This window comes from Pseudonaja textilis, chromosome Z (assembly GCF_049901715.1).
Source record: "Pseudonaja textilis isolate UNSWEBS1 chromosome Z, rPseTex1.2, whole genome shotgun sequence".
Lineage (NCBI taxonomy): Eukaryota > Metazoa > Chordata > Lepidosauria > Squamata > Elapidae > Pseudonaja > Pseudonaja textilis.
The window spans coordinates 40683055-40695075 of NC_142008.1; the positions used below are offsets into that span (position 1 = coordinate 40683055).

Below are 12021 nucleotides of genomic sequence, written 5' to 3' on the forward strand. Positions count from 1 at the left end.
TTTGTGGTTATACAGCTTAAAACACTCAATTTTGTGCAATCCTGCACTCAATTTTGTGCAATCCTGCACTCAATTTTGTGCAATCCTCTTAAATAAAATGGCATCCATCTTTAATATACAGACATCAGGGTTAGATAAAATGTTGCAAATATAACTATTAATAAGACAGAGTTTAGAGAAAAATGAGGGAAATCAGTAATTTGCTAGTATTAAAAAAAAATTGAAAAAAAAACCCCTTCAGATTTCCATTCTGAGATCCAGATATTTAAGGTTCTATCAAGAATATCAGGGACATGTATGGTATTCTTTTTTGAGCAGTGATGTGACCTAGAGGTGGAGAAGCTTGCCTTCTACACAGAAGTTGAGAGTTCAACCCTAGGCAGTGACAGATGTTTCTTTATCAGAGCACAAAGAGAAACTATCTGCTGCAAACTCCACATAAGCATCAGGAAGGGCATCCAACCAGTAAATGCTCAGTTCCACTAGTCATCTTGTCTCCAGCCTGACTAAAGGGATTACAGAGTTGTAAAAGAAAAGAAATAGATTCTTCTTTCATTGAATTTTGTTGAATTGATTCACTTATTTAGAAAATCAAAATAAAACTTTACTCAAAATTATTACAATATTTAGTGATAACCTTTTTTATTTTTTTGAGAACTCATATTATGAGATTTGTGGGAAGGGTATAAAATATAAACAATTACCATTTCCAAGATATACATATTAAACACAACTAAACTTTCTTAGGACTAAAGGAAACTGTTCATCATTTTTTTGAACAGGACTGAGCCTTTTCAGAAGACTTCTATTGCATTGTATTAAGTGTTGAGTATAACCTGCTTTTTTATATATTCAATTCATTGTAGAAAAGCACTTAATGATTCTTATTTATAGAAGCATATTCATTTCAAATGCTGTGTCATCTTTTGTTCAACCCACCTTGCTTTGATATTGCATTCTAATTGTAGGTAAGAAACTGACCTGAGTATATCTCCCTAGAACTGAAACTAAAAACAATGCATTATTGGCATCTTGGGATATAAACTGGACTATAAGAAGTTGATGTAGTGGTCAAGGGTAGTATATTTGTATTTCACATGAGAGGGCAGTGTGCGTCTGTGGGGATTTGCCTAGAACCTAAACCTAAGATTTGTTCATCTGAAATATAAAGTATCATATGATAGTTTTATGTTATTTCATTTACTGTCTTTTACACTTGATAGTAAAATAGCAAAATTGGTATTAAATTTTGACTATGATTAGAGTATTCTTTTTATTCTGTGCAAATATTGTATTCATTACAGTTGTCTTTGTTTTACTGTTTCCAGGATGGCCTTTGACTGCATTGTGTGTTAGACAAGATCTTCTAAATTATCAAATGGTTTGGAGAAGAACCTTGTGTCTACCTTTTTTAAACTGCCTGCTTATTTTCCAAAAGGCACTGTATCTTAACCGTATTGGACCAGAAATAAAGATTTCACAGCATTTCAATTAAGGGAATTATACGCTCTGAATATAAAGTTGGCATCCAACTGGTTTTGTTTTCCTTTTATTGAGGATCTAAATGAAGAAATAAGGAATATCTTATTTATCAGTTTTAGCTGATTTTACCTGCTCTGGGTTGAATTATAAGGATCTGAATAGAATTGTATATTTTTTAAACTGGCTAACATAGATTTTATTTTGTTGCTAATTGCTGATTTATCGACCAATGAAAGCTATTGGAGGATGTTATTTAAATAAGGTAAATACTTTATTATTTTATTGTGTTTTCTTTTCCCTGCCTAAAGATTTTGAGAAAAATACAAGACAAATCAATTATTTGATTATTGAGTAAAAGAAGTAACTAAATGTCTCATAGTTCATCAATTCAAATGTTCCAAAAGTTGATAGCTTCATTTATAAAATATTGTTTTCAGAGTTAATTGTGAAGTAAAAAGTCTTATGAAGAGCATGTTGATATCCAATTAATTACTAAACTTCTATATCTATTCCATTTTAGTCACTAGTGTATATAAAGTGATACAGAAAAGAAAACTTTAGACTTTCAAGATTTTCAACTGCTCAGTAACAATACCCATGCTTCATTCAGAAATGAAATCCAGTTAAAATAAACAGATGAGGTTTCTGAAATATATATTTAAATATCTGAATTACTGCTAACTCAGATACTAGTTAAGCTAATTATTGCTTTAGAATCAAGAAAATAAAAAAGCATTGCACAATAAGATTTATAAATCTGAGGTTTCAATACAATAAATTTGAATTAATTCTCAATACTCCATAATGATACATAAATTATTCATTAAATACAACTCTCACATTTGGATTTTATTATACTCTGTAAAATATACACAGTAATCTTGATGTACTGAAAGAGTGCAGGTAAGTACAGTATTCAAGCAAATACTATTTCTATGTACATGCTCGTTAATTCTTCAAAAACCCCACAAAATTATCAAATAGATCAAAATACTGTCTTGTGTTTTCACACTATGTTCAGAAAACAAGCTGATAGTTTACAATGGTATTAAGGTTTCCAGTTTCACTACACAACAAAAATAAAAAAGGTAGGGATCCATTTGCTATAACTTTATCATGCAAGATAGTCTTGCATGTATATAACCAAAGCAAGTAATAATTATATTGTTTTTTCAAATAAAGCAGAATCAAATAAAGTAAATATTTCTATTTTAACAAACCAAAGAGGGGAAAATGTCATTCCTCCATGTTTATATTTTTTATAGGAGCCTATTATAAATTAGACAAACACAGGTAAAATTTTTAAGTGTAACAGAAGGATCAGCATCATTTGAAAAATTATAAAATGAATCACTTCTGTATGTTTCCGAAGTACCTTTTTGGTAATAGGATAAGAGTATTTTATTGTATTCTTTTCAGTTATATTCTTAGCCTTAAAAAACATTTTTAATTATATGTATACCACAGAGGCACCAATATCATTCGTTAAATTAAGTAAAATATTGAGTGAATTGTAAGAAATAGTATTCTATAAGGCAGCCTAATAAAATATCAGGATATTGCAGTTCTATTTTTGATGCAGTTTTACTAGCCGAAAGAATTCCCCCCGCCCCCTGGTTTGTGTGTATATCTTTGCATCCCTCTTTCTCTTTTCTTGTGATAAAGAAAGCTGAGCAGTGATTTACTACATTGCTGTTTTTGCACTCATTTTACCCTGACAATTCCTGGTTCAGCTAATAACAGCTTTAATACCATAAGAATCTAATAAATTAAAAGTTGTATTTTTATGGTGCATTTAATAGTGTTGGAAGGCTATCAGATGATTAAAGACAAATCAACAGTTAAAACCAATTTGAGATTAATTGCTAGTTGTAATTTAAGGGTTGGTTAAGACTATTACTTATTTAAGCTATTCAAGTTTCTCAAAAAGAGTTTTTAAATGTAAAAAAAGTCTTAGTTATTTGGTCCTTTGGCAATTTGCAGCACAAACAATGCCTCCTGTACCAAACTCAATTATTGCCTTAAAAATGATCTTAGTTTTTATAGTTAAGATTTGAATCTATTGTCCATTTTGTTGTATAATTGCATATTTCTTTTTTCAAAGATGCACAACCTTTATTGGAATTATTAATTGAAATTAATAAATTGCAATTAAATAACATTCTAGATAACTTTTTGAACCATAGATTCCAAACATTTCTTTTGCATAACCTGCTTTTAAAAATCTCTCAAAAGTCATATTTTTCATGTGTCCCCATACTTTTGCTAAATAAATCTTTTCCTTGGGCTGTCCTTTTTTTATATTCAGCAAGATTGCTTTCTCCAATAACAAACTGGAAATTCAGCAAGTAAGTTCAATCTTCAGATCTCTAATGAAGCTTTTTAATAGGTTTCAGAATCTGAGTCATTAAGTTCATCTTCTTCTGTATATGAATAGCCATCTTCCCTCCCAATGTTGTTGAAACTACAATAAGAACTATGTTCACTTCGGATAATTGGTGAAGAATCAAATGTGACTGTTTTTGAACTGGTAGTATAATGATTAATGGAATTAAATGTAAGAGAAGGTATTTGGCTACTTGATGAAACAGGCATCATTGTAGCCAGAATGAGAGCTAAGCAGTCAGCCACATCTTTATTGGGAGCACAGGCCAATGCTGGTGTATAACCTAGAAGCGAGAGAAAAGTAGTAATTTTATTTTATTTTACTTTCTTTCAGTTCTGCCAGTGGATGTAAAAGCAAAATGCAAAAAACAAATATATGATTATTCTAATTGCATTATAATTTTGCATTTTAATTTAAATAACTATGGGGCCAGACCTCTGAAAAACATTAGTACCATATTCCTGAAATCATTAAAAAAAGAAATAAATCAGAACTTTTAATGTGAAAGATACACAATCTATCACAACTAAACCAAGATACTAGGACCAATTTTCTTTGACAAATTGGTTATTAAAATATATATGGAAATTTGCCATATAAACCTGACAATATAAAGAGCAAGACTGAAGCCATATTTGTTCTCTGTGTGACCTGTTAGAGATCAGAACGGTTATGAAGCTTGTTTTGCTGATGTTCTGTTTGGTTATGAAATCATTTGTTCTTGGTTTGGGTTTATCAAAAGTCTGTTGATTTATTTTTATGCAAATCTCACAATTTTGGCAAGCCAGCCAGGGGAGAATAGGAATCAGAAAAAAAAATTGTGAGATTTGCATAAAAATAAATCAATGGACTTTTGATAATCTAATCCATAGGATGCTTTATTAGTGAAGATACTCCAGAATCGGATCCCCAACTTCCAAACCAACCAGGTTTAGGAGGAAGGAGACCCTTCCATTTGGTGAACACAGCTTATACAGGCTTATCAAATCACATGGTTACATAACACTTTCTGTTGTCTATATATAGAAGTTATACAACGTTTTTCATAAGAAAGTTCCACCATTCCATGGAAAACTCTCGACATTCTCATTATAGTCAGATTTCCTGTTTTTCTCCAAATGGTTACACAAGTGATCATTAATATTCCTATAATGTCAAGATGACCTTCTTATTAACCCAAGCCAAGAACAAATGATTTCATAACCAAACAGAACATCAGCAAACAAGCTTCATAACTGTTCTGATCTCTAACAGGTCAGACAGAGAACAAATATGGCTTCAGTCTTGCTCTTTATATTCTCAGGTTTATATGGCAAATTTCTATATATAACAAATACCCTAAATAATGGGTACTATATAATAGCCAACGTATTTTTTAACAGCCTGAACACCTTTCTCAATGCAACTAAACCCATTTCTACTGAAAACTGGTAATGCAAATTCATGACATTTTGAGAAATGCTAAAAGTATATTGTAAGCCATAAAACAGCCCCTTGGACATCAAATATTTGTCTCAATAAAGGAGAATATTTGTAGCTCAAGGTTGAAATGAGAGGTCCTTGGTGCTATCTGAGCTTGCTTGTTTTCTTGCAGATGTTTCATTCTCTAATTAGGTAACATAATCAGTCTAGAGTCTCTTGTTCAGTATCTTTTTAAAGAAATGTGATTTGTATTACTATAAATATTTTAAAAATAGGGAAGAAAATATTTGCAGTAAATTTACTACACTCATTTTATAGTAACCATCAAAGGAACAATTAAATTCATGGATGTATCCTAATGGTTGTAATGACAAATTCAAGTCATCCTATTTAAAAACAGTATGTCTCAAAGTAGACTTCTAAGTAGCATTTGGATTGCCATGATTAGACTGCAATTCATCTGTTTTCATCCACTTACCATTTTCATCTACTGCAAGTACACTTGCCCCTTTCCCCAGAAGTTCTTGAACTACAACTGTTAATCCATTTCGTGCAGCAACATGTAAAGGCCTGTGGAGAAAACCCACAAAGTATGAAAACACTGCAACAAAAAAAACCCAGCAATTTACACAAGGATCAATCTACAGAAAACTTTTACAGCTTGTACTTCATTTGTATCCTTAGCACTAGAAATTTGGATGCAAAATGTAACAAACAAACAAAATCCCAGGGATTTCTATAGCAGAAAAAAGAACAATTTTCAATTCATTTGAATAAATTATCTAAAAATGACTGCAAGATTTAAGCATAAAACATTTGCAGTAAATGAATAGGCATACATATGAAGCATAAATTGGTTGCTGTATGTCTAAAGAGTTAACAGTGAGAATATGTATATAGTGAATCTATATTGCATGAAATTAAGCAGCTATTTGGATTTTAACCTACTTGTATCTAAATGTTTATAGTTAACACTAATTGTTATATTATTTGCACTATAGACTGCTTAGGTTTAATGATATTGATAAAAGCATTTAAACCCATATATTAGTCTTTGTAAACAAAAGTTAATATTAACTTCTTTACTTCTTTACTGATTAGATGACACAAATTTATGATTAACTCGAAAGAAGAGTTTTCTCTCAGCTATGAGACCAAGAACACATGAACCAAGTTTAATTTTTAACTACAAAAATATGGCATAATATTGTGTCAAATAGTATTTGCTTACGTCTGCAATGCTGTATTGGTGGCATTGATCAGATTTCTATCTGTAATCTTCTCTAATATTAACAAGGCACTGGCTTCATGACCCTAAAGAGACAGAAAGAAAAAAATGTATATTATTTCTCTTTTAAAAAGTAACATTTCTTCAAGCCTTAGAAAACACCAGCTTCTACTCTGGAAACAATCCATAAGAAGTGCATTTAGACATAAGGAACACATAGCTGTAACTTAAAGATGGAGTTTTATTGACAAATAAGCAGTAATATGGTCTACTAGATAGTTCATTAAATAAGAGTTCATGGCTGGCTCAAGATTTTTGAATAATTTGCATAATACTTCATTTGCCTTTACACTAGTGGTTATATTTCCTGTTTTTAGAAAGATATCTCCCTTCTTTCCATTGAAGTATCACCCTGTTTTTCCTTTTGCCAAATCCAGTGCCTAGACATGTTTTATGGAAATGGAACCGATATATAAATAAAATAGTCCAGGAATAAAGTAAATTAAGCTCTTAGGTTCTTGTTAAAAATGTGTTTCTCTCTCATTATCTTGTTAGAACCAAGAAATAATAATTAGAAAGAATCCCATCTATTCTCATCATATATAATTGTAGAGAAGAAATATTTACTTCCTACTGCAGTTGAAATGGTGTACTGCCACTGCTGGTCTGGAGTAGCTTACTTTATGAGGAAAAGTTACAAGAACAGCAGCAGCAATACATCACAGAAGCTTCAAATCAGAAAATCATATATACCTTGCTGCAAGCCAGATGTAGTGCAGTGTTTTTACACTTATCTTGCAAAGTCAGATCAGCTTTAGCACTGCTAACCAATACCTCTGGGGAAAAAATAAAATACTATATTAACTAAAAAGCTAAATTTGTCAACAGCACTTGCATGGTATGTACATTTATACTCTTAAAATTCATTTCTTATCAACAGAGATTCATGACTCTGATATGTAAATAGTTTGAAAGTTTTCTGAATTATTAATATTTTATTCTGTAATGCTAATTGCTCATCATTCATACAGTGGATATAGAAAGTCTATACAGCCCTGTTAAAATGCCAGGTTTTTTAATGTAAAAAAGTCAGACCAAGATACATTATTTCATAATTCTTTTCACCTTTAATATACCATATAAGCTGTACAATTCAATTGAAAAACAAACTAAAACTGTTTAATAAGGAAAAAAAAATAAGAATAATGTGACCTATAGCTGTTTATATCCTTTATAGGTAGGGATCAACCAATTACACTCAAACTGATGTTAAGTTGTAATCAATACATACCTCCATACACTTAAAGTGACTCTAATCAAGCCCATATAAAAATTCAATTGTGCTAGTAGGATTTTTTCTGACATTTATTCAGTACAAGTTATGCAATGATCTGCAAAGAGCTTACAAAACATCAAAGGGATCATATTGTTAGAAGGTATCAGTCACGAGAAGCATACAATTTCCACCCCCCAATGCATTGGATATACCATGGAACACAGTGAAGACTATCATCCACAAGTGGAGAATATATGGCACAACAGTGCCATACCAAGAACTAGATGTCCCTCCAAAATTGATGAAAAACAAGAAAAAAACTGCTCTGAGAGGCTGGCAAGAGGATTATAACAACATTACAGGAGTTGCAAGAATTTCTGGTAATCACTGGTTGAGTACTACATGTGGTAATAATCTCTCATGTTATTCTCTGCTGTGGGGTAAGGTGGCAAGACGGATGCCTTTTCTTACACAGAAAAACATCCAAGCCTGGATAAATTTTGCAAAAACCTATATGAAGTCTGACAAAAGTGTATGGGAAAACTTATTATGGTCAATGAGACCAAGGTTGAGGTTTTTTTGGCCATAATTCCCAAAAGTATGTTTGGCGCAAAAACAACGCTACACATCATCAAAAGTACACCATACCTACAGTGAAGCATGGTATGGGGTTGGTTTTCTTCAAGTGGAACTGGAGCTTTAGTCAAAATGAAGAAAATTACAGTTCCAAATATCAATCTATTTTGGCACAAAACTTTCAATCCTCTGCTAAAATGTTAAAGATAAGTTTCACCTTTCAACATGACAATGACCCAAAGCATATCTTCAGATCAACAAAATAATTGCTTCACCAGAAGAATATCAAAGTTTTGAAATGGTCCACCCAGAGCCAGGACCTGAATCCAACAGAATATCTGTAAGGTGACCTAAAGAGATTTATGGACAGGAGATGCCATTGCAATCTTAGGATTTCGAACATAGGATAGGCAAAGGCAAGATATGCCATGTTAATAGGTTCTATCCCCAAAGAGTGAATGCTGTCAAAACATACTAAAATAAAGTATTAGTTTAAGAATGTGTATCTTTATGCAACTACATTACTGTGTGCTTATTTTTTTCCCTTAAAAATTAAATTTGTTTTTCAATTGAGCTGTATAGTATATATGTTGTATTAAAGGTGGAAAGAATTCTGAAGTGATTTATCATAGTTTCATTTTTTTTACATCTCAAAAACCTGGCATTTTAACTGAAATGTGTAGACTTCCTATATTCACTGTATATGTTTCAAATGCCTCTTAAAAGGCAACACTAATCCTACAGCTGAAATTATGAAACTGAAAAGGTAGAAAAAATTAAGATATATTAAAGGTGCATTGGGGATGATAGTCAGGAATTATTGTCCACTGCCACCATAAAGTAGGAACAGAAATTAGGACTACAAATTCAAACTACAGATAGTTCTTTGTTTATTCTGTCATTTGGTCAGCTACCATTCAAAATTATGATAGACTCCAAAACGAGATGGGATGGCCTCATCAGTTGCTAGCTCTGATGATGAAGATGCGCTGGAGTCATCAGAGAGAGGCACCATGGATTCTCAGGAGCACTCAGGCAGCCTGAGGACTAAGGAGGATACCTACTCGCATAAGCAGTAGTAGTAGAGATACGGCTGCCACTGATTAGTGCTGTAGAGTGGCAACAGGCTGCCTCCAATGAAGAACAGCTGCCACACCTACCCAATCCACAGACATGAAGAGCAAACCAAAGGGAAACACAGAGGAGGTCGGCAAGGCTACTCGCGAGGAAGCAATCTCATCCCTCCTAATAAAAAACACTGCATTTGGAATTATTTAACCAGATGCGTGGGATGGGATGGTTGTTGGAGATAGCCATTTACTTTATCAGTGCATATGGTCTTCAGCTCTATGATTCCAGTATACAGTCTCATGTTGTACAGTTTGTATTTCTCTTGTCAGTTCTACAGTTCTTGGAACTTGTACTTAGACTGCTCACTCTGGACTGTCTAGTGGAACTTGGATAAGAGGTGTGTATCTTTGGAATACAACCTAGCAGCTGGTCACCTGAGTTTTACATCTGTTGCTTTCAGAATAATTGATTGAACTTTTTGCATTTGAAAACTATCTACTAGTTTGGGGTTTTGTGACTTGTGGTTTTTTGGGGAAATTGCTTTACCAGATAGAGTTGTGTAATAAACATACTCTACTCACATCTACAGCCGTTTACATGGTCCTTTCAGAACTGGACTGGTTATGACTGTCCTCAAAATTGTATTCGTTGCAGTGTTCTCACAGTCATATGATTATAATTTAGGTGCTTGGCAACTGCTCATGACTATAATAGTCACAGCATCTTATTCGCATATGGTTGCTATTTGCGGGAATAGGATAACTTGCCACAGCCAACTTGCTGGAGTCAACTTACCAAGGCCAACTCACTGTGGTCAACTTGCCATGGCCCAACTTCCCATGGCCAACTCCCCATGGAACAATTTACTGCAGGACAATTTAACAATTCTAGTTAACTATTTAAAATAAATAAAAATTAGTTTAATTTTTGCCGTTGACATTTCTTTCTATCCCTCCCTTTGCATCCTTTCTTTAAAGATTCTATTCCACCATTTGTTTGATATTAATGTAATTATTGTCCCTCACCAAGTTATCCTGTGGCAAGATGGCCATGGCAAGTTGTCTTGCAGCGAGTTGGCTCTGGCAAGTTGACTGACAAGTTAGCCATGGTGAGTTGGCTGTAGTGAATAGACCTGCCATTTGCAACCTTCAGTGCTGGCTTCCAACAAGCAAAGTCAATGGGAAAACTGTCAAGAGGTCACAAATGGCAATCACATGTTATCATGATTAATAACTGTGTGGGATTCACTTAATAACTTACAATTGGAACTGCTGTCATAAGTTGGCACTATCATGTGATGTTATACTTTACCACTGCATTGCTTAGCAACAGAATTCTTGGTCCCAATTGCCACTGAAAACTGAGGACTACATATATTTAAGTTTACTTCACTATACAGTGAAGCTTAAAAGTTTGTGATTTCTTAAAAAGTCAGTATTTCTGCACAAATATGACCTAAAATGTGGTATGTCCTTGGTACAAGTCACAAATAAAGATAAACGTCTCCCAAAAAACTACACATTTTACTCTTGATGTGATCTTAGTTGAATTCCTGAAGAATTCAATGGTATTGAATTGCCTTCATTTGTACATAATCTGCCTGATTGTGAAGATTTTGAATCCAAAATCTTTAAAAATGATTTTGTCAACTGTTTTGGAGATCCACCAAAATCTATTTAAACCATTGCATACCTTCATATTCCTGTGTTATGAAGATCAGATTTGGATAGTGAATATATCCAGAATTCTGAGACAGGACCTCCCAAACTCAAGCTTATCATTCCATTGATTGAAAGATCTGACTTTAATTTCCCATACAAAAGATAATCATAGATTATTCCATAATTTTGCCATATGCAAATATGGAGTTTTGGATTATTTCTCAACCTACATATTTGTGTGCCATATAATTTTGGATCTAATCTATGCAGATATTGAAAATTCAAAAGGATTCACAAACTTTTAACAAAACTGTAAGAAAAGATTTGCTGATGGAAGTTTTAAGTGGAGGCTGGGCAGCTACCTCCTGAGCAGAGTTTAACCAGTTTCTTCCAATTTCACAACTCTATGTAGGACTACTAGATCTGGCCAGCAAGAATACAGATTATCATTAGATGGTAGCAAAGAATCAGAACTGTCTGTGTCTCTTTGCTGTCATCCACAGGTTGTCAGAATTTTGCTGCACTGATTTGTTAATTCTACTTCAAGGAGCATTAGGCTTATACAAAGATTTATATTTTTAGCTATAAATCCAATTCAGTCATTGAGAAAACAGAGAATGTTGTTTGCTTGAATTTCTGGGCTGACCTAGGTGCTTTTTATGTAAAACTTTTGATCTTAATGTTGTGTTTTTACAGTAGTATATTATTGGTTAACAATAAAAATTAGCTGTTATCTTACCAACTGTATTTGTTTGCCCATTTTCGGCAGCCATCATTAAAGGTGTCTTCCCAGAAGAATCTACAGAGTTTACTTGTGCATTATGGCTAAGCAAAAGCTGTAAACACTCTACATGATCTGTAAAGGCTGCTGCATGGAGAGGAGTTCTAAGAAGAAGAAAAACATGCATGTTCTTAGAAC

At 33.0% G+C, this 12021-nt stretch overlaps 1 protein-coding gene across 8 annotated transcripts in view; it reads right to left on the reverse strand.

Annotated features, from left to right (window-relative positions):
- Positions 1-625: 625 nt before the first annotated feature.
- ANKRD28 (ankyrin repeat domain 28) overlaps positions 626-12021 on the reverse strand; it is a 103671-nt gene continuing 92275 nt past the window's right edge. For 7 of the 8 annotated variants that reach the window (XM_026708239.2, XM_087917667.1, XM_087917666.1 and 4 more), the window contains 5 exons: positions 11842-11987; positions 7272-7354; positions 6522-6604; positions 5769-5860; positions 626-4151 (listed from right to left, as the gene is read on the reverse strand). In XM_026708239.2, coding sequence (XP_026564024.1) covers positions 3865-4151; positions 5769-5860; positions 6522-6604; positions 7272-7354; positions 11842-11987 — 691 coding nt within the window. In that variant the 3' untranslated portion in view covers positions 626-3864. The remainder of the gene's footprint in view (positions 4152-5768; positions 5861-6521; positions 6605-7271; positions 7355-11841; positions 11988-12021) is intronic. The other variant, XR_015740322.1, reaches the window with a different exon arrangement.